At 42.6% G+C, this 20,792-nt stretch overlaps 2 protein-coding genes across 2 annotated transcripts in view; one reads left to right on the forward strand and one right to left on the reverse strand.

Annotated features, from left to right (window-relative positions):
• The window catches only part of GALM (galactose mutarotase), a 46,288-nt gene extending 40,787 nt beyond the window's left edge, over positions 1 to 5,501 (forward strand). The window contains exons 5-7 of the mRNA XM_037149045.2: positions 1,140 to 1,281; positions 3,039 to 3,213; positions 3,820 to 5,501. Coding sequence (XP_037004940.1) covers positions 1,140 to 1,281; positions 3,039 to 3,213; positions 3,820 to 3,897 — 395 coding nt within the window. The 3' untranslated portion in view covers positions 3,898 to 5,501. The remainder of the gene's footprint in view (positions 1 to 1,139; positions 1,282 to 3,038; positions 3,214 to 3,819) is intronic.
• Positions 5,502 to 14,899: 9,398 nt separating this feature from the next.
• SRSF7 (serine and arginine rich splicing factor 7) lies at positions 14,900 to 20,201 on the reverse strand. The gene is made up of 8 exons (XM_037149050.2): positions 20,057 to 20,201; positions 18,832 to 19,012; positions 18,388 to 18,564; positions 17,445 to 17,519; positions 17,261 to 17,362; positions 16,302 to 16,355; positions 15,742 to 15,777; positions 14,900 to 15,200 (listed from the first exon to the last, which is right to left on the reverse strand). Exons 1-8 carry the CDS (start codon positions 20,082 to 20,084, stop codon positions 15,146 to 15,148), a joined length of 708 nt encoding a protein of 235 aa, XP_037004945.1. The 5' UTR covers positions 20,085 to 20,201; the 3' UTR covers positions 14,900 to 15,145.
• Between the last annotated feature and the right edge of the window lie 591 nt (positions 20,202 to 20,792).

Below are 20,792 nucleotides of genomic sequence, written 5' to 3' on the forward strand. Positions count from 1 at the left end.
ACCATAACATGATTTCAGAGACCTTAAAATATGGAAACGAGGGCCTTCACCTAATGAAATACAGCATGTCAATACCGTAGCGGATTGTTCGTTGACATCGTTACATGGGTCTCACTTTCCTCATCTGCTACATGAGTAGTTTGGACCAGATGAGCTCTGAGAAACCCTTCTGGTCCCAGCACCCGTGAGTTCCGTGGCACCAGAGGCATGTTCCTGACCGGGCACTGGTGCGTGATGACCACCAGGACAGAGTTCCTGTCCATGCCCCTTCTGTGCTTTGACCTTTGAGAGTTGAGGGGCCCCACACTGCAGTGTCTCCCCTCAGGGCTGAGCCCACCCACACCATTGTGGAGGGGCTTCAGGATGTCCCTTGGTTAGAACGAGTGTCCTGCTCCTAGAGCTTGAAGAATCCTGTTCTCTCTCTCTCTCTCTCTCTCTCTCTCTCTCACACACACACACACACACACACACACACACACACACGGTGCTCACCAACCAGAACTCCTTCAGGGATCACTCCTGGAGACACGAAGCTTTCATTCCAAGCATTGACTCTAAAATTGGTGAACAGTAGAGTGGCCAGCAGCACACCCCAGCTTGGCCTGGACTGTCCCAGTTAACTAACTCATTTGTCCCAGTGATGTTATTAACAGGCCCCATTACAGTTTAGAATGAGTCTACAGGGAGTGATGGGGGAAGGGTCATTGCCAGTGTCCCTTTGGCTAATAATGGCCCCAAATGGTATGAGTGTCTGGTTAGCCACTGCCAGGTACTAATGCTTGGTTATGAGCCCTGGGATATTTCAGCAATAAAGCGAGAAATGTCAACAAAGTGATCAACTCCATGGTTGAAACAACCCTTTATCCAACTTAGCCAATAATGGAAATTAAGCATTTTCCTGATCCTTGCATTTTTTTTCACATGTGAATGACTCTGAATGTTCTGACCACTACATTTGCAATTAGGAGCATCTCACAATTTTTTTTAAAGTCTAATAACTCATTCTCCTTCTTAGGATCTGGGCTCCTATCTCCTTTACAAATTGTAATGAAGCCTGAGAGGGTAGAACAGTGGGCCTTTATAGAACACCTGTAAAAAGCTGGGCATTTATCACCCTTTTTCCTGCCTCTTCCCACCAGGAGAGGTTGCGCCAGTGCAAGGAACTGCCTTTGACCTGAGGAAGCCAGTGGAGCTTGGGAAACACCTGCAGGCGTTCCACATCAGTGGCTTCGACCACAATTTCTGCCTGAAGGGATCTAAAGAAAAGCACTTTTGCGCTCGGTAGGTACTGTTCCCTTCCTGCCTCTGTGGTGAAGGACAGATAGCAACCCCTATTGGAGGAGCTTTTCCTCTGGCCACATCAATACCATTCACTGTGCTACTGGGACCAAACGCCACATCCGTGTCTTTTCAAAGTTTATATTCCACAGGTAAGCGTGGCAGAATTTTTTACCCCCTAACCCCACATGCCCTCATCCCCGTGCCCCTGCCTGGCTCCTGCCTCTCTCTGCTCCCACTCTCTATTTCCACCTGTTCCTTAATACCCATTTGTTAGAAGGTCTAATTCCTTTTGACTGGAGTCAGTTCTGCCTTCCTTGAACTTCCAGACCCCTTTGTGCTTCGTTGGGCTTGTGACTTTTGCCCCACCCACTTCCGTGGAAGGTCAGAGGCTGCACTTCCCACCTCCAGCTTTGTTTGAAAGGCACTGTGTGCGCACTCCCCTCTCACTCAATTCTGAGTCCCTGCCTCCACCTAACACCCAATGCCATGCTTGGCACTAGTAGATGAGCAGATGATCCATTAATGTTTGTAGGATGAATGGATTGTCCACAGCGCAGAGAAAATGACTGAGTCAAAGAGCACTTGAAAGGCCTTCTTTCCCTCGGCATCCTGCACCCAGGCCCCAGCGGTGTCCTTTCAGCTCCGCTGCCTTTCTCCTCTGTGCCTGCCCCTCACACCCCTGTCCCCACTGCTCTCACCTGACGAGACCCCTTCTCACCAGGCCTCAAGTCCTGGCCCTCCTCTTCCCAGACCTCTTTCCCCGAACCTCTTGGTTGACGGCACATTGTGGAGACGTTTTACTTCTCAGAGAGACTGAGAGACCCAGGCTTTCTTTAGCTATATCTATCCCTTTAACACCAAGTATAGAACCAGGTAGGCACTTACCTCTGTAGGGAAAAAAAAAAAAGGAAGCAGTGATTCTAGCAGCAGCCCCAGCCGATGTAGGAGAGAGCTGACTGAAGAGCATAGCCTGCTCCAGTCCCAGGGAGATGGGTGTTTAATTTGGCAGTGTTTCTTTTCTGTAAAAAAACCCCAGCTGGTTGTTTCACCAGGCTGAGCAGAGAGCTCCAGGTCTTTATGAGAAAGAATCCCAGCCCTGGCAGGTGTGGCTCAGTGGATTGAGCACCAGCCTGCAAACCAAAAGATTGCCGGTTTGATTCCCATCAGGACATGTGCCTGGATCATGTGCCTGGGTTGCAGGCCAGGTGCCCCAGGTGGGGGCATGGGAGAAGCAACTGATCAAGAGCAATGTATCTCTTGCACATGAATGTTTCTCTCCCTTTCTCCCTCCCTAAAGAGTAAATAAATAATGTTGTGGTTTTTTTTTTAAGAGTCCCTCCAGAACCTTCAAACTGCCTCTTTTTCCAACCTGGCTGCCCCCCTCACCCCCCCCACACACACACACCTGGCTGGTTTGTCCCCCTCACCCCCACCCAACACACACACACACACACCACCACCACCACCACCACCCCGGCTGGTTTGTCCAGCCAGGAGACTGTTTTGTCATTCTCCAGAGAAATCAGAGTTGCTGGTGAGGTTGAGGATCCTCAAAACCACCTGCTACTGCCTCACCTAGGAGTCACTTAGGAGGCTGTGAGAATTTCCCATGATGCTCTTCCTACCTTTGCCTCTTCCATATATCTTGTTCTGGCTCTGTGACTGGGTCTGATTCTACTCAAAGCTGCTTCCCAGCTTCAGCTTGCCTCTGCCTGTTTTTCTGCCCTGGACCTAACGTGGTTTGGCTTTATCCCCAGGGTCCGCCATGCTGGAAGCGGGCGTGTACTGGAAGTGTACACCACCCAGCCCGGGGTTCAGTTCTACACGGGCAACTTCCTGGACGGCACCCTGAAGGGCAAGAGTGGAGCAGTCTACCCCAAGCACTCCGGTTTCTGCCTCGAGACCCAGAACTGGCCTGATGCAGTCAATCAGGTAAAGCCACAGGTTGACCTATTAGAGTGGCAGTGTGTCCAAGGTCACCCTATATGACAGACATCGTGACTCTCAAGTCAGGTCTGTGTGATTCAAAAGTCCATGTGCATTCTCTTCTCCAAATCATGATAAACACAGGAAACACTCAGCCACGTTACTAACCTGGCATTTACATGTTTTTAAAAATCTTGTTTTGTGCCTTCAAAGCCTTTATTCAAATTAACGTTTCTCGATACCTCCTCATTGTCTGCCACCACACTTCTCAGATGATCCTTCATATCTTCTCCCCTTTTGCTTCCTCAGGACGTTCTTCTCTGTTTCCTAGAGTAATGCTCTGCAAAGCCCCCTCCTGCAAGACACTTGGGAGTTTGCACCAGAATATACATCAACACACTGCTTCGTTCAAGAGTCTTGCTGTGACACAGTGTGCTTAGTGATGTAGTTGATTTTCATTCTGGCTCAAATTCTCAGTCTCACTGGAAATCAATAACAGTTTGTACATTGCTGTCTGGTTCTCGGAGCTGGTCTAAAGACCAATCCAGAAGCCATCCTGGATAAGGGTTCAACCTGTGCTGGCTGTAACCTGTGTCTTTTTTCCCTTCACAGCCTCACTTCCCCCCTGTGCTGCTGAGGCCTGGTGAGGAGTATGACCACACCACTTGGTTCAAGTTTTCTGTGGCTTAAGGAAGTACAAAGATATAACCTGCTCCAGAACCAGACTGGGAGCTCCATCAGCTGCTGCCTGTCTTCTATTCAGAAATGAGATGAAGATTTAGAGGCATTGTTAAAATGATCCTGTGATTTAAAATCACACAAATGGTCGCTGTCATATCAATCAATAACCAATCTGAATATTGATTCCCTTCCCAATGACTGGCTCCAGGTCTAATGACCAGCTCTATTCTGTGTTGTTAAGAGGACCCAACTACCAATCATCATCCAGGCTCTAATCCTAGCCCAGAAATGGCACCTGGACCCCCATGCTCCACGAGCTCTATCTCACCACTGTGCCTTTCTTTTCTACTTTTCACCCCTTTTGAGTCTACTCTCTCATTCCTCTTTTTCCCTTTTTACAAAAAGCATCCGCCTAAGTTTAACTGTCTCTGAGCCTTGTAAGTGGTGTGACTCAAAGTACAAGAATCTGTCATTTTGATTCTCTGCCTTTGAAGTTAACTGAGAAAGCCCAGCCCAGACCAGCCAAGGTACAGAAGAAAGGAAGCCGTTGGGAGTCAGCTGTGTCTGTGAGGGCAGGACCTTCCATGGTGATTGCACGCCACACCTGCAAGAGGTCGTGCTATGAAGATGAGGCTGGGCTCCCTGTTTTCCTGAAGAGCTGAATCATCGGTGATGGGTATGGGTTGGTGGCTTTTAAAGAAATGTTTTTTATATACTAGCAATTAGTTGAAATTAAAGCAACAAAAACCCCGCACCTTCAAAAACTCCGTTTCTTCACTTCTTTAAACTTGTTAGGCATGGATCTTTACTAAGTGGACTAAGTATATGACATGTTCTAGATTCTACAATGGGCTCCCATACAAGCCCCAGCGTCTTCCTAGGGGAAAGCTACCTAACTGGTGGCCAACTGAACTTCCCATTCTTCCTCTCTCTTAGCAACCAAAACCAAATGAAAATGGTGTTTTTCTTAATTCATTTCAGCATGGATTTTCTGAGTATCTTTTTTGCATAGTTCTCTGCTGGGTCCTTTAAGCGAATCAAGAGGTAATGATGCCTAAGACATAGTATGTTCCCCCGGGATATCCCAGTCTCCCTGGGAGAGCTGAGACTAACAGTAGCAACCCAATGATGTAGAATTACACAGCACAGCTGGGAGCCCTGAACTAGTATTGTACTTTGCTTCTTCTGACACTTACTACATAGGCAAACCATTTAATTTCACTTGAGGTCTGTTTTCTCACTTGCAAAGTACTTGGTTTTCCTCTGTTCTAAAAAAAAGAATTGTTTTTACTATAAGCCTAGCCAAGAGTAGCTCAAATAAGGATATTCACCTGTAGGGCAGTTGAAATAAGTTACTGGTATTTGAATAATGTTTATGAAAGACAATAAAAAGTTGAAGTTTGACTGTCAAGCCGTAAGTCTGACGAAAGTAAAATTTCAGAGAAATTGATCTTTTGAAGCAGCAACCAGTCTATTCATTTTCCTGACACACACACATAAAAGAGAACTTTGATGTGCTTGAGAAAAGACACTATATAGTTGTAAGACACGTGGGAGTATAACTGTAGCATTTTATGATAAAACCACAAAAGCTGTCAGCCAGAAACGATTTTATAGTAAGACCTGGACACTCTGTTCATGTGCAGTAGTGAAAATAAACATGGTATTGGATACAAAAAACATCATGTACCTACAGTACTGAAGTCTTGTTCAAAATGCAAGTACCCACTAACATGCAATACACATTCCCCTCCAGAAACTAGTCTCCAGGGCCCTGGGGATCCAAGCCTTCATTACCACACATCTGCTGCCCACACCAGATTAGTGCTTTATTGTACTGAGTTCTGATCCACCACAGGTGAGCATGTTATTGGTTCAGCTCAATGATCTGTGGAATCCTGTTTGTTTCATATTCATGGGACATTAAGTTCTCATCTTTAGCTGTGGGATTTTCATTTTTCCTATTTCCACTTATTTGGCCTAACAACCAAGATATAATATTACAAAACTGCACAAACACTGCTGTAAAGACTAAACTAAGATGACATGCTGTGGAGGTTGAATTGTTGTCTTAGGTGACCAATGACAGTCCAACCTCAGCAGACTAAAGGAAGTTAGTGTCAGTGAGTTAAATGGACAGTCTGTGAAAAGTAGAACATGAGGAAAATCACAGGACTACCAGAAGACAGGAGGGAAGCACAACAATACCCTGTCCCGTCGCCAGGGCCCTTTACGAGTTGTAAACATTTTAAACAGCTGGATCACCAGTTTGCAACCGGCTATTTGGACAGTTTTGACAGAAGTGCAGTCCTTTTCCAATCGAGATACTTATCTTTTCCCTGTAAGTTCCAACTTCTTCAATCCAGTTACTCAAACTGTAATTTTCTTGGGGTAGTACTTCAGCTGTAGCCAAGTAAAGTGCTCAGCAAGCCCTCTCCTCAAAAAAGCAAGTATAATGCTGGAAAAAAAAGCCACAAAACAACTTTGCTGCTCTGGAAACTGACCAGAAACACACAACAATCTGAGGTGTGTTTATGTTCGAAAACCTGAACTTTGGGTAGGAACAGTTGGGAAACTGTGGCGTTCTCTCCTGGGACTGCTCCCACTCCCCTCCCTTTCCCAGTGCAGTCACTGTGGAGGATCTGCTAGGACAAAACAGAGTATGAGAACCAGCAGCTTGCTGTCATTGATGGGGGGGGCTCACTCAGTTTGGAGTGGTGAGGGATATGTCCAGAAACTTCATCAAGGCAATGGAAGTGATGATCTCAGTGCTACGTGAGCACAAGGGCAGAGGGCTCTGCTGCCCTGAAGTTGCAATCATGACCGGAGCACACAGGTACTGGTCACTCAGAGGCTCGCACATGCGTAGCGAGACCAGAGGGTCCAAGTCACTCAAGCAACTTCTGGCCAACTCCGAGAGGCTGCATGTGCAGAAAAAATTGAGAGACTCAGCAAAAAGTAAAAGCCAAGACAAACTCAAAAACAGCCTAAACACAAAATTCACTCCCTGCCTACACACAGGTCCATCAGCAAATGGAAAAAGTCCGACTGATTGAGGTGTTTTTTTTTTAAAGATTTATTTATCTTTAGAGAAGGGAAGGAGAGCGGGAGAGAAATAGCAATGTATGGTTGCCTCTCATGTGTCCCTTGCTGGGAACTGGCCTGCAACCCAGCCATGTGCCCTGCCTGGGAATTGAACCATGATCCTTTCGTTCAGCAGCCCAGGCTCAATCCACTGAGCTACACCAGCCAGGGCTGAGTGAGGTGTTTCTGTCCAGTTATTGACTGACCATTGAGCTATACAGAGACAGGGTAATCCCTAATAAGCTAAATCTTGTGTTTAAAAATAAACACAAGATTTAAAAAGTAATTACCAAAATAACTAGATTATAAAAAGGAACCAAGTGAAATTCTGAGGTTGGACTATATAGTAACAAATGAAAAGTTCACTATAGAGGCTCAGAAATTAGATTCAAGATGGAAGAAAGAATAAAATAGATGAACAGAAATTTTTCAATTTGAAAACCCGAGAAGAGATTGAAGAAAATGGCAAAGAACCTGGGATGTGTGGGACATCAAGTACATGAAGCATATGTATAATGGGAGTCCAAAAAAGAGAGGAGAGAAAGGAACAGAAAAATATTTCAAAAAGTACCAGTAATTTTGGGGAAAAACTCAACCAAATTTGATGAAAACCATTATACTAGATATCCAAGAAGCTCAACAAACTCCAAGGATAAATACAAAGAGATCCCCACCTAAACAACATCATGTTTAATGCCAAAAAAGAAATTTTAAAGCAAGAGGAAATGACTCATCTATCTGTACAGGGGCACCATCAATACAATTAACATCTGACTTCTCATCTCAAACAAGGGAGTCCATGAAGCAGTAGAATGGCAGTTAATATACTTAAAATTCAAGGACTCGATGTCACCCCCAACTGCCCTTTCTAAAGCGATGGTGAAATAAAAATATCTCCAGATAAAGAATGAGGGGATTCATTGCTAGCAGACCTGTCAGGCAATGACAGGTCTTTGACGGGTCATTCCCTAGCTATTTATGGCTATTACAACAAATACTAGTAGAGGAAGCCCTTTCTGCTGAAAGGCAATTAAGACGGTAACTCAAATCCATTGAAAGAAATGAAGATCAGAAATGATAAATATGTGAGTTAATAAAAAAACTGTATTTTCTCATCACTTTAGAAGATATAACATGGTTCACTGAGTTTATGATACATATATAGCACACCATGGAGTACAGTTCAGAAAAAGAAAATATAATGGAGCAAATTTTCTGTATTTTATCAAATTAATCTGAAGTAGGTTGTGATAAATCAAGATGTAACGACTAAAAAAATAACTCAATAGTAAAAAAAAATCAAGGAGTTAAAATGATACACTAAAAATATTTAATATAAAAGAGGCAGTTATAGGATAAAAGGAGATGTAGAAAACAATAACTATAAATCTAATCATGTTAAATGTAGATGGTTTAAATATCACAAAAGACAGTTTGTCAGACTAAATCAAAAAGCAAGATCTAGCCCTGGCTGGTGTAGCTCAGTGGATTGAGCATGGGCCTGAGAATGAAAGGATCATGGTTCGTTTCCCAGTCAGTACACATGCCTGGGTTGCAGGCCAGTTCCCAGCAGGGGACACACAAGAGGCAACCACACATCGACATTTCTTTCCCTCTCCCCTTCCCTTCCCCTCTAAAGATAAATAAATAAAATCTTAAAAAAAAAAAGCAGATCTAGTAACTAATGATATACTCATACCCCAATAAGCCAAAAGTAAATGGATGGGAAAGACATACCGTATAACAGCTGGAATGACTATTTTAGTATCAGACAAAATAGACTTTACAACCATATTACTAGACAGATATTTTATAATTTAAAACAGTATTACTAGACAGATATTTTATAATGATAAAACCATCAACACATCAGAAGATATGATTATAAATGTTCTATATGCACCTAATGGAGCCTTAGATGTTTGACGCAATTGTGACCAGAACCCATGCCTGGAGTAGCGTTGGTGCAGGTAAATACCGCTTCAAACTTCCGGAACAGAATGTTCACATTTTTTTTTAGATGAAATTTCTCTGAGCACAGTGACCTCTACTGGTACCAACATAAACTAAAATGCAATTTCTGCCTTTTTCATAGAAATGTTCCATTATAGCATTTGGTTAGAGAAAGGATCAGAGAAACCTAGAGGGTACATAACAGAGCCCTGCTTTGATGAGTGCTGCTAACTTAACTATATAATGGCAGTAAGCCAGGCCAATCCACCCAATAACTAATGAACCAGGCTAAGCTGGCTGCTGGCTAACAGCAGTTTTCAATGCTGGTTGTATATTAGAATCAGCAGGACAGTTTTTTAGACTTTAATGCCCAGGCTTCACCCTTAGGAATTTTGGTTTCACCAGGTTTAAAGCTTCTTGGGTCCTAACATATACTTAGGAATGAGAACCACTGCCCTTGAGTAAAAGCTTTTGCTATTATTATGGCATAAAGCTCACCAATACTGTAAGCGCATAAATGTATTCAGCTAGAATTTGCTCCCTAGCTGCATGAAACACATCCTCAACAATGAATCACACAGAAAGTCCTCCCAGACCAAAAGTATGTCTTGGCAAACCCTGCAAACCCTGACAATAATCCCGACACCCAAGATCTTCAGAGATTATTTTGAAGATTGTAAACAGTTGAAGATATGTCTAAGCCAGGGGTTGACAAATATTTTGTGTAAAGGGTCACAGTATTTTAAACTTTGTGTGACTTAAGGGTCTATCATAATTATTCAACTGCTGTCATTATAACATAGAAAATAATAAATAGTATGTATATGAATGAGCACTATTCCTATAAAACTTTATAGATGCTGCAATTTGAATTTCACATAATTCTCATGTCCTGAAGTAGTTCTTTTTCTCAACCACATAAAAATGTAAAAACCGCCCTCATTTGTGTGACTAGGTTGTAGAGTGGATCCCCAGTTGGTGTGCATAGCGTATGAGAGGCAATGAATCAATATTTTTCTCTCTCTAATCAATAATATTTTTGAAAGAATAAAAAATAAAATGTAATAGCCATCTTATCCTATTAGCTGCATGAAAACAGCAGTGGGCCAGATCTGGCCCACAGGCCCTCATTTCCTGAATCCTGGTCTAACAAACAGCCGGCACCCTCAAACAATAGGAACATTACAGCATGGCACATTCATCCTTAGGCAAGGGAAGCAATACATTACATTACAGGAGCCCAGAACCCTGGTGATTGTCCTCCTGACCACACTGAGATAAACTGGCTCATCTGCCTTGACCGCTGTCATATTTATGTTCCCTATAGCCAGAACTCTCAGTAAAAGGATTCATTTTCCAGATTCCAGATTCCTGAAGATACATTACAACCCAAAATAAAAATAGGGTCTTCATATAGGATGGTATCCAACCACCTTCAATTTCCTGTCACTAAGATTCCTTTCAGTCAGGGGAAACCTAGAGGTGGAGACATACAACCTCAGGCAGCTGAAGTCACAAAATGGACACTGCTGGTTCAATGACTTGACCTTCCTTACGTGCATTAGGCTTACTCACCTGGGCTCTTGGAGTGGTAGGGAAGTCTGCACCCTTTTCTGTAGAAAACTTTCTGCGCAGAAACTTTCCACACCTTTTCTGGAGAACTCTCCAACTTAACCCAGATAAGGAGGTAAAAACCTTGTTCTACAGTTACACATTAGATAGAGCAGGGCATACAAACAGCGGCCTAAGGATCTCAATCGTCTGCAGGCAAATCTAGACAGGAGAGTCTTACAGGAGACTAAAAGGAAAAAGTGGGCTTTTAATTCAAATGGTGATTATAAAGGTCTCACAGAAGACAAGATTAAAATTTTATATACTCGGTTTAATAAAATTCATTCATACATGAACTCACTTTTTGTTCACCAGATACTTAAGTATTAGTAAGTGCTAGGCAATGGGGAACCGGGACAAGGCCTGGTGCCTGCTGTCAGTGTGTCTTGTGGTGGCACACCTGCAGAGAAGTAAACAGGCAATTACAGTGTAAACAGGTGTCCCACTATGGAGAAGTTCAGTGTGTTGATGACAGCAAGGGAACCTAAACCAGACTTTTGAACACATGAAAATGTTCCAGAGTTGGGAGAAAACATGATTTTACAATTTAAAAAAGGGGAAAGAAAAAAAAACTACGCTGAGACACCATTTTTCAACACAAGATTAGTAAAACTCAACAAGCATGACCCCACTGTGTGTACCACGTGAGCATTGGTACAGAACAGACACTCCTACACATCACCAGGGCAAACTAACAATAGGGAAAATATAAAAGCACATACCCTCCTATTGAGCAATTCTACTTCCAGGGATTATCCTACACATGCAGGGCTACATGTGCCAAGTATTGTACAAGGATATTCACTGCATCATTGAAGTAGTAATTAGAAACTGCTCCCCTATCTATCAATAGGGAACCAATTCAATTCCTGTTAACTCTTTGCTCAAAAACTCAAGGAGAAAAAGTGAGTCCTTTCCAGAGTATACAGTCCTACATGTATATCTTCCCACTCTCCTCTGTTCACCTCCTACTGGCCTCCTCACCCTACTTTAGGGCCTTTGCACTCACTGCACCCTCTGCCTAGAACACTCACCGGTAGCATGGTCTACTCCCTCACTAGCTCCGATGTCACTTTCCGAAGCCTCCTTACACCACCTTTTATACCACAGCAACCAGCTCCCAATCTCTTACCCTGCACTCCATTCTTTTACAGACATTACCCATCTGGTGTTTTTTCCCTTGTCTGTCCAGAATTTAATATTCATAATAAAAATGTTGCTCACCTCCATATTCTTAGGCTAGCACTACCTGGTACATTGAAGGGGCACAAAGTCTTACTACATGAACTATGCAACACCTAGGCAAGTAGTATGCAACATTTTTAAAAAGTGCCATTTTCACCTATATGAAAAATGATGAGAAAAGCAAGGTGTATGTATTTTGTGTTGTCAGAACAAATGGGAAGAGGGACTGGGCACAGGAGGCAAAAAGAAAAAAGGAGAAAATATTTGCGTATATTTGCTAACTACATAACTAGTTGACAATGGTTGCCTTCTGAGAGTTAACTGGCTGGCTGAGTCAGCTAGAGACCCTTCTCACCATATATACCCCAAGTAATGTCACCAAATCTAAAAATGAAATGAAAACGGGTTGAGTGAATGGGCCGTGGGAAAAGGGAACAAGCAGTAAATTTGAGAAATAGCCTAGAATTAACTGGCTACTACATTGCAAGTACTCCAGAATTATCCTTCTACTCAGCATCTTTTCCCCATTAGGTGTGGAAAGAAAATTGCCAAGTTATTAGCAATGGTATAATCTTCAATGGGTAGGAACATTGGTTGCCGCGTATTTTTGGGGAAGATTTTTATTCATTTTCGGAGTGAAAAGGAGGGAAACGTTAATGTTTTTTTTTTTTTTGCACGCCCCACACTGGGTACCTGGCCCACAACCCAGGCCATGTGCCCTAGACTGGGAATTGAACCAGCGACCCTTTGGCTTGCAGGCCACCATTCAATCCACTGAGCCACACCAGCCAGGGCTTTGTTTTCTTACATTTTGTCTTTTCTGTGTGATTTGGTTTTAAATGCTGAGTAATGTGCTTTACTGATTAAAAAAGAGCAGAGGCTTTAAAACCATAGATAGGACTCACACTTCTCCTACCTCCTAGCAAACTGTTTATTGGTGTTTTCCCCCCTTTATTGACAATAATCCTGGGTATAACAGCTTTAATACAACACCATAACCTAGGTATCTTCACCTCATTTCTTTGGTTTGTAACCAGTTCTCACCAGTCAAAACACTCTAAGACCAGCCAGGCCCCTAGTATTTCTCCTTTCACCTTCTTTGCTTCCTATCTTTCCAGCTATACAATTACGCATAAATCTTCTAGGTTATATTCCAAAGGTCTCTAAGCAGCAAGTGTTCACTAAGCTAGATCTAATGAATTCTTTGCTACTATCCTTCACTCTGATTAACCCTGCCAACTTGTCAGTTTAGAGCTTCCTATTCCTACTCACTTAATATATCTTTGAAATCACTGTGCTCCTTTAGACTTCTAAGATAGACTACATAAAATAAAAAGACCATCAAAACCCTACACACCACTCATTTAACTAGGTCTCAAATGGATGACATCTCAAGACCATCTATTTTGTCCTCAGAAGATACACTGCAAGATGTAGCACCGCACTTTCACTTGCTACTTAGCCTACCTAGTTCCAAGCTCAAGGGTGAACTACCACTGTGAGGTCAAGGGTATGCCATTCCTTACCTATCCCCACATGGGTGAGAGGACCAATAAGATTCTATGTTAAAAGCATGCCTGTTGTGTTGTTAGCTATAAATAATCAGAGCCAGGTTTAAAATTCAGAATTTTAGTCTGGACAAGCACTTTCTCAAGTCAGTCACATAGCAGTCCTAACCTCTGAAAACAGAACAGTACACAACACCAAAGTATATCATTTTAAGATGCATACTAACACAGGGGTACTGAGTTACAGTCAGTAGTATGAGGTGTTTACCTACATACCCAGGCTTCCCTTTCCCATAGGCTAGACCTTTCTGTGCTTGATTCTTAAAACCATTTTGCCCCTACCCCTTCCTCATACTAATCTCTAGCACACTGCTAGTAATCCATCCCAAAGCTACAGAAATTACTCCTCCTGTTGGCTCAGAACTCCCACTCCCAAAAATTGAGTGTCAGGATTGTTTGTTCTTTGCAGATTTATTGTGGAGTAAACTTATCTTTATATAACACAGAACAATTAAAGCTGACCAAGTGCAACAAGCCTGCCAATTACACAGTTTTATACCAACCATAATTTGGCCACTTCAAATTCCAAAAACAAAGTATCCAAACTTCTAACACACTACTGATCATTCAGATAAAATAATTTGAGGCAGACCGATATCCCCAAATTGCAGTGCTACCCCAATAACCCAAGGAAATGGACACAGGTAGACACTGTGCCACCAGCATTGACTTTTTTTTGCACGATCAATTTTTCCTTTGCTTCAATGCTAGAGAATACCTAGTAAGAGCTTCACCAGCAAATTAAAAATTAACTATTACTGCCCCACTAAAGATATTTAAAGAATCTACTGGCCATAATATTCTAAGGTCCACCAGATGCTACCAAGAAACTAGATAAGGTGTTGCTAAATAAATATAGGTGAGATTTACAAAACTGCACCTCATTAACATTTGATTGACAGCTTTAATTACTTTGCACCAGCCTGGCAAAATAAAAGTATGTTGGTGGTTGAGAAGTGGAAGGAAAATCTAACGGGAATTAACAGATCTCTGCTCAAAATCAGGCAATTCATTTGAAGGGATAGGAGTATCTGGACTGGAAAATTTTGCAAAGCTGGTTTACATAAAGGTGTCCCAAATTTAGACAATTCCTCAAACATGCAAAAATGCTGGTATAAAATTGGCTAACACTGAAAACAAAGTACAGAGAACTTCCTAAAATGGGAGTTGTCATTTGACACCATCCCATCTAATGGCCTAAAAAAGACACTTCAGTCACTGTAGTGTTCAGAAAGTAATTCAGTTCCTAAAGCACTGAATCCAATTGTTACTTCTGACACCATTTGCTTTAATAAGCTTTGTTTAGTTCTTATGGTGCTTATTTATAGGCAAATCAGTGGTTCCTTTAGCTTAACAGATTGAGATCATTAGCCTCATAATATGTAACACCAACTCTAACTGATTAATTCAGGGACTTGTAATGATGCATTCATGCTGTCAAGGGGGACTTGAGTTGTCTTACCCAAAGCTCTAAGGGTAAAAGAATTTTCCAAGTGTGTGTACACTACAGTTAATGATGTTGAAGACCAGATCTGTACGAGTATGGATGATATCTAAGTTGACTACTGAAGCTTACCAATTAAGTATTAATATTGAACACAGATCAAAAATCTAGTTAGAAACATTTTATTTAAATGCGCCAAATAAAAACCCACCATTTTCAAACCATAAAGATGTTAATACACTCAACAAAAATTTATATTATCTTACTGCTGTGAATTTACAGGGTAATAATCCAGATCCATTTTGATTATGTGATTGAAATAACCTTCCTAGGTTACATTTAACAAACATCACAAATCCCTTATAATAATGTAAACAAAATAACTTTTTCCTAAAAGGTGAACTTGAGAACTTCAGTCCACTCTTTCAGGACTTGCACTTCTTCGTGGACTTCCTGATGGGGAACGACTAAAAAGAAAAACATTAGGTTTGGAACCCATTAGTGTCTACTGAAACTTATTCTTTTCATGAACCTGTCAGGGCAAAACTCAGTTTCAATCAATTCAAAGGTGGCCAAAGGAACCATAAGTTTCCATTGCAGAGAACTAAAAATTCATATAAGAATTATATACAAATCCTCTGTCACTGTTTAAAATTAGGCTTAATAGCCTCCTTGATAAAACTACAAAGTTAATGAGAACTATGGGTTTGTTTTGTTTTTTGTTTTATCACTGAGCACCAATTAGATAATGGTTTGACTCCAAGATTTCAACCTAAAAATTTTTCTTCATGTATGGACTTCTTTTTTACTTATTGTCACTATGTGGATGATAATGAAGCAGGAAAAAACAATCCTCTAAGAAACTTAAAATCTAGTATTTTTAAAAATATATATAGCACCAATTCTCCAAAGAGCTCAAAATGAAAGCCTACAAGTAGGCAGGAAGCAAGCAAACATTCTACAGAAGCCACATCTAACAGTTAAAATTTGGCAACAAATTTAGCTTACCTTCTTTTTGGAGATGGAGATCTGGACTTTGATCGGCTGTCAAAACATGAGAAATTCTATTAAGAAAATGTACTAACCAATCCCTTTATTATAGTCACATTATGAAACGAACCCCCAAACTGTCCTGAACATAAAATGTCAAGCTGCAATTAAACTGAGGAAAGGCAGGGGGGAACCTATAGGCTTTAACTAAAGCCAATCTTCCAACAATCGTTTATCATAAAAATGAACTGCAGCATCATGCTCAATCTGCCTTAAGCACAACTATTTCAGAATGCTCCTCCATGCACCTATCAGTTCTAATATGTGCCTCCTAATCACAAAAATCACAAACTTCTTTCTCACTATAGCTTGACATTCTCTTGTCCAGGAAGTCAGCCAGAATAGGCCATGTACAGATAAAGTTCTAAGTTTGTTTCGTTATTAAGGTACTGTGTTCCCACTTAACACCTAGGCTTAGAATTAACACCTGAAACTTCAACAATTCGAAAACACTTTTGAACTCTTTAGATACTGATGCCCTGTAACTACAAGAGCATCAATCAAATGTATACCCTTACCTGCTTCGTGGTCGTGAAAGAGACCTGGACCTTGATCTTGACCTTGACCTAGATCTTAAAAACAAAAATTACACCCATTAGTCCATACTAGTGACTTCCTTAAACACCTCCTGAGCACCTTATGGGGTAGGCTCAGAAACAGAGGCTGAAACTGAGAAAGTTGCAACTCTTGCCTATCAGTCTAAAAGTTGGGATACATTATCCCATTTTCAACTAGCTCTGATAGACAATAAGGTATCACCATTTCAATTATTTACTTCTATCATACACAATGAGTTCTATCTTCTTAAAGTGTACAGTGTCCAAGAGAAAATTGGTGGTTTTCATTTAAGACTACTATGATTTGATTTTCTTAAAAGAATCAAATCAATATCACATAGACCCCTGAACTGAGATTTCAATTATTCAGGTGGTTAAGCCCAATGAAAAGAAAATCACAACACAACATGTAAGGCACTAAGCTCTCACGGTTCAAGACCCTCAATGTATCTAACTGCATGAGCCAAAACAGGCTGACGTACACACCTTGGGTCTTGCAATCAAGTTAAAATTAATTTATCTAGAGAGGGGGTCCAGAGCTTTTGCAGACAAGTTTTAGACTCTGCATTTAAAGACTTATAAACCTATGGTATGTTCCAATGGCATTCCCTAGTACTCATCAACTTATTTTAGACTTGATTCATTTTTACCACCTTTACAGGCATTCTAAAAAAGAGAGTAAAAAAAGTCTAAGTTTTTAGTTTGATCTTTAACTTCTTAAATTTCAATGTCTAAACCAAGCATCTGGCTAATAGGCCACATCCACCCAGATACATACTACTACTTCCCTAAACAATGTCCCAAGGTCTCAAATTCACCCCATCAACCCAGATTGTGTCCTTGAGACACTGCTAATGTCATACAGACAAGACAATCCAAATACAAATGGGGCAAAGGGAAATGTTATATACTGGAAATACCTTGATCCTTTTATAGAACCAGACCTAGATCGTCTGAGTGAGGCCGATCGTGATCTACGAAGAGACACAGATCTTGATCGTTGAGGAGATGCTGATCTTGATCTAAAAATTAACCAAAGAGGTTTAGGTCCATCTCCAGTTAGTTTTTTATTGCTTGTTAAAATGTGAATTAAAGATTCCTCACCTCCTTCCCCTGCTCCTGCTCCGTGAGCGAGAATATCGCCTACCTCTGGATCTCGAATGTGATCTAGACCGTGACCTATTTTTCAAGTTAGAAACAGACAAACTGTGAGATGGCAACTCATTTTATAGTTTGTATACCTCTGCTGAAATCAAATCTCAAAACTATTTAAAAATTTAGAGTCTCATATGGAAATAAACTCTGGGCCTATTAGTTGCCGAGTTTTTTTTTTTTTTAATTTTAACTACCTAAAAAAAGATTCGTTAACAGCTGAATTACATCTTAGAATTACAAAAGAGAAAACACTGTAATGTGTATTTAAAATAAACCTTGCAAGTTTGCAGGTCGACCCTCTTTGGCCCATGGTCTAGTAGATCTAGACGATCTAGAAGTATCTATAGCCGATCGCTGCATCTAGATGTTTTCTTCAATCTAACGACGATCAAACTGACAGCCAAATGAGCCAGGTGAGGCTTGATTGACGCAAGAAGATTTTTCTAGTTGGGAATGTGGTCAATCTGGTGTTCCTCTTTCTAAACCGGAGGGGGCCCCAATTGTAAGCCAAATTTACTGTTACGGCGATCACCGACTCAAATTTTCTGCCTTTTAAATAAGGTGAAGCTAGGTGTAGATGACTCGAGGGGATCTGGCCTCTTATGCTGATCACCTCAAGGTCTAGGAGGATCTTAATTGTCGGATTTGCAAGGCGCCTCAGCATATCATAAGGCTCGTGACATTCTGAATCAAGGCGACTGACTCAAACGAAGAAACCTGAAAGGTTTTGACCAGGTTGATTATTAATATATTAACATTTAATTAAACAAAAATTGTAAAATACACCTGTACAATTAACATTTACAATTACATAAAAATACTAATTTCTGCCTTGCTAATAAAAAAATTACTTGATTAACTAGTATACCAACCATTCCTTTAAAATAAATACCTGCTTCTTCTTCGGCGGCTATAGCGATGACAATCATAAGCATAATGTCCCTTTTCACCACACTCATAGCATCTATCATTGGGATCAAAGGGACGTCGAGCAGGTGGTCTATCAAAACGAGATCTCCGAGGCATGCCTGTTGATAGTTCAACCCTCACTCGGGAACCACAAATCACCCTATAAAAGAGAATCAACAAATTCTAGTGCTAAAAAACTCCTGTGATGTCTAAATTTACAATTTGCCAACCATTCTTTCCTTTCATAAGCTTCAGCTATCTTTGTTAAGTCCTCCTAACTCCAACTTTGCTCACTTTCTTAAATATATAAAATTAGCTATTCACCATGTCCTCTATACCACAGAATCCAAGCTTAGCACCTAGCTCATTACTCAACCTGCTGGACTATTCTAATAAACCTAAGGTTCATAATCGGCATCTTACTTACTTGCCATCCAGGCCTCGTACTGCATCTTCTGCATCTCTAGGGTCTTCAAATTCCACAAAGGCAAATCCCGGAGGATTTCTTGCAATCCACACAGTTCTTAAAGGACCATAATAACTGAAAGCCCTTTCTAACTCTCCTTTGCCAGCACCAGTTCCCAGGTTACCAACATACACCTTGGTTTCTGTTTAAAAACGCAAATAGAAGAATACATGTTATGCAACATTGAACCTAAGTTTGAATGAATTCTTTGCCTTAGAACAGGCCGACCTCTGTGCAAGCATGTTTAGTTCTCTACCGAGGGTTGTATTGGTCTCAAAACCAGCGAGGTGGGTAAGCTTCTCAAGAGTCAGGCACAGGACATAACTCTTAACCTTCCAATAAGGTGGGAATAAAACCTCCGCGACTCAGGTAGGGATGAACTCAGGTCACATTCCCCGGCGCGAGGCGGGCTCCGCCCCGGCCCCGCCCCCGAGTCCCGGCGGCCCCGCCCCCGAGTCCCGGCAGCCCCGCGCACGCTGGAAGCGCGCGGACCCGCAGCGGCGGCGGCGAGCAGGCCCCACCAGGGTCGGCCGGCAGAGCAGGGCTGCACCGGCTCTCGTCCTCCGCGGCAGCCGCCCCAGGCACAGGCTCGCCTGAGACTGCAGCTCCCCGCCCTAGTCCATAAACCGCGCTCCGAAGCGCTAAAAGAGAAAAGAAACCAGCCTCCAGACAAAAAGATTACGTCTCCATACCCACTCCGCAGTTCGACCGACTGTAGGATGAGAGCGCACAGCTCGAGGCGGCCGGTTTTGTTCAGGCTCAAATTCACCTTTGATTTTATGGCTGCGATCCTATCTGTCCGCTAAAGTGGCGGGAAAGCGCCAAGGAAATGCGCCACCATGCTCCTCAATGTGCGCAAAATGGCAGCCGAGGGCGGGGGGGTGTGGGGGGCGGCAGGGCGGCTCGAAGAAGGGCAACGAGATAACAGTGACCGTGGGCCTCGCTTGGGCTGGCGTGCGAGACGAAGATGCCCAAGAATTAACATGGAAGTCGACACAGACCCACACCCGCCATCCCCCGTTTCTTTCAATATCCCGCCTCCGCTGCCTCCGGCTTCGTACGGTGTGCGCCGAAGCCGCCATTACGCACGCGGAATAACCGTCTCCCAACCGACGCGCCTACCCCACAGCCTCGCTACACTTGCTACACCCACACTGATGTCCTTTGATGGGCCACAGCCTCTTACCTCCTCCGTACCGCCCGTAACGCGACATGATGACTGGCCTGCGAGCTCCGCTTCTTCAGCTCGCAGTGCCCAGGGATCGAGCAATACAAAAAGCTACAGATCCCTCACACGCCAACACTCCCAGTGGCACTAGGAGGAAGAGCCTGGGGTTCCGGCTTATATATGCGGCGCTGGGTACTTTTGCGCATGCGTTATGTCACTGTTCCGCGCGGCACAAAGGAGCTGGGCGGAAACTCCGGAGAAGCGGCGCGGAGGGAACCGAAGAAAAGATACCAATCACGGGCGGAGGGATATGTTTCCATGGAAACATTAGAATCTAGCCCGTAAACCCTCGGTCTTCCCCACGGTGTCCCGCTCCCTCCCTCCTCCTTTTCCTTTACGGTCCTTGTTTTCCTTCCCTTTTCCTTTCCCTTTTAATTTCCCCCAATTTAGGGACCCTCAGCTTTATTAATCTTACTGCAGGTGTGTAAGATTGGCCTTATGAAAGGCTGTACAATTTAGCCGCTGATGTTGCAGCCGTCGCCGCAGTTCTGCTGGGGGACGTGATTTGGGGCGCTCGGCAGAGGTAATTGAAAGTTTGTCCAAGGTGAAAACTCCATAAACCCCGCCATTCTGAGTAGTGGTCTCTGCATCACAGACCTCGCTGCAGCACCCTCCAATCGCTTCGGAATCAGCCACCAATTTCCCCCAACACGTTCCGAATACTTGGAGTCTGGGGAACGAAGGAGTAGAGTTG

The sequence above is a fragment of the Artibeus jamaicensis genome, unplaced genomic scaffold, assembly GCF_021234435.1.
Source record: "Artibeus jamaicensis isolate MK-2021 breed Jamaican fruit bat unplaced genomic scaffold, CSHL_Jam_final contig_465, whole genome shotgun sequence".
Lineage (NCBI taxonomy): Eukaryota > Metazoa > Chordata > Mammalia > Chiroptera > Phyllostomidae > Artibeus > Artibeus jamaicensis.

Bases quoted from the DNA above. Each gene is read 5' to 3' on its own strand.
- SRSF7 (XM_037149050.2), bottom strand. From the start codon at position 20,084: ATGTCGCGTTACGGGCGGTACGGAGGAG. The intron at 18,565-18,831 runs GTAAGTAAGATG...TCTCTTTTATAG, and splicing joins GTACGAGGCCTGGATGGCAA to GGTGATTTGTGGTTCCCGAG. The intron at 15,778-16,301 runs GTAAGGGTATAC...ATGTTTTGACAG, and splicing joins CTTTCACGACCACGAAGCAG to CCGATCAAAGTCCAGATCTC.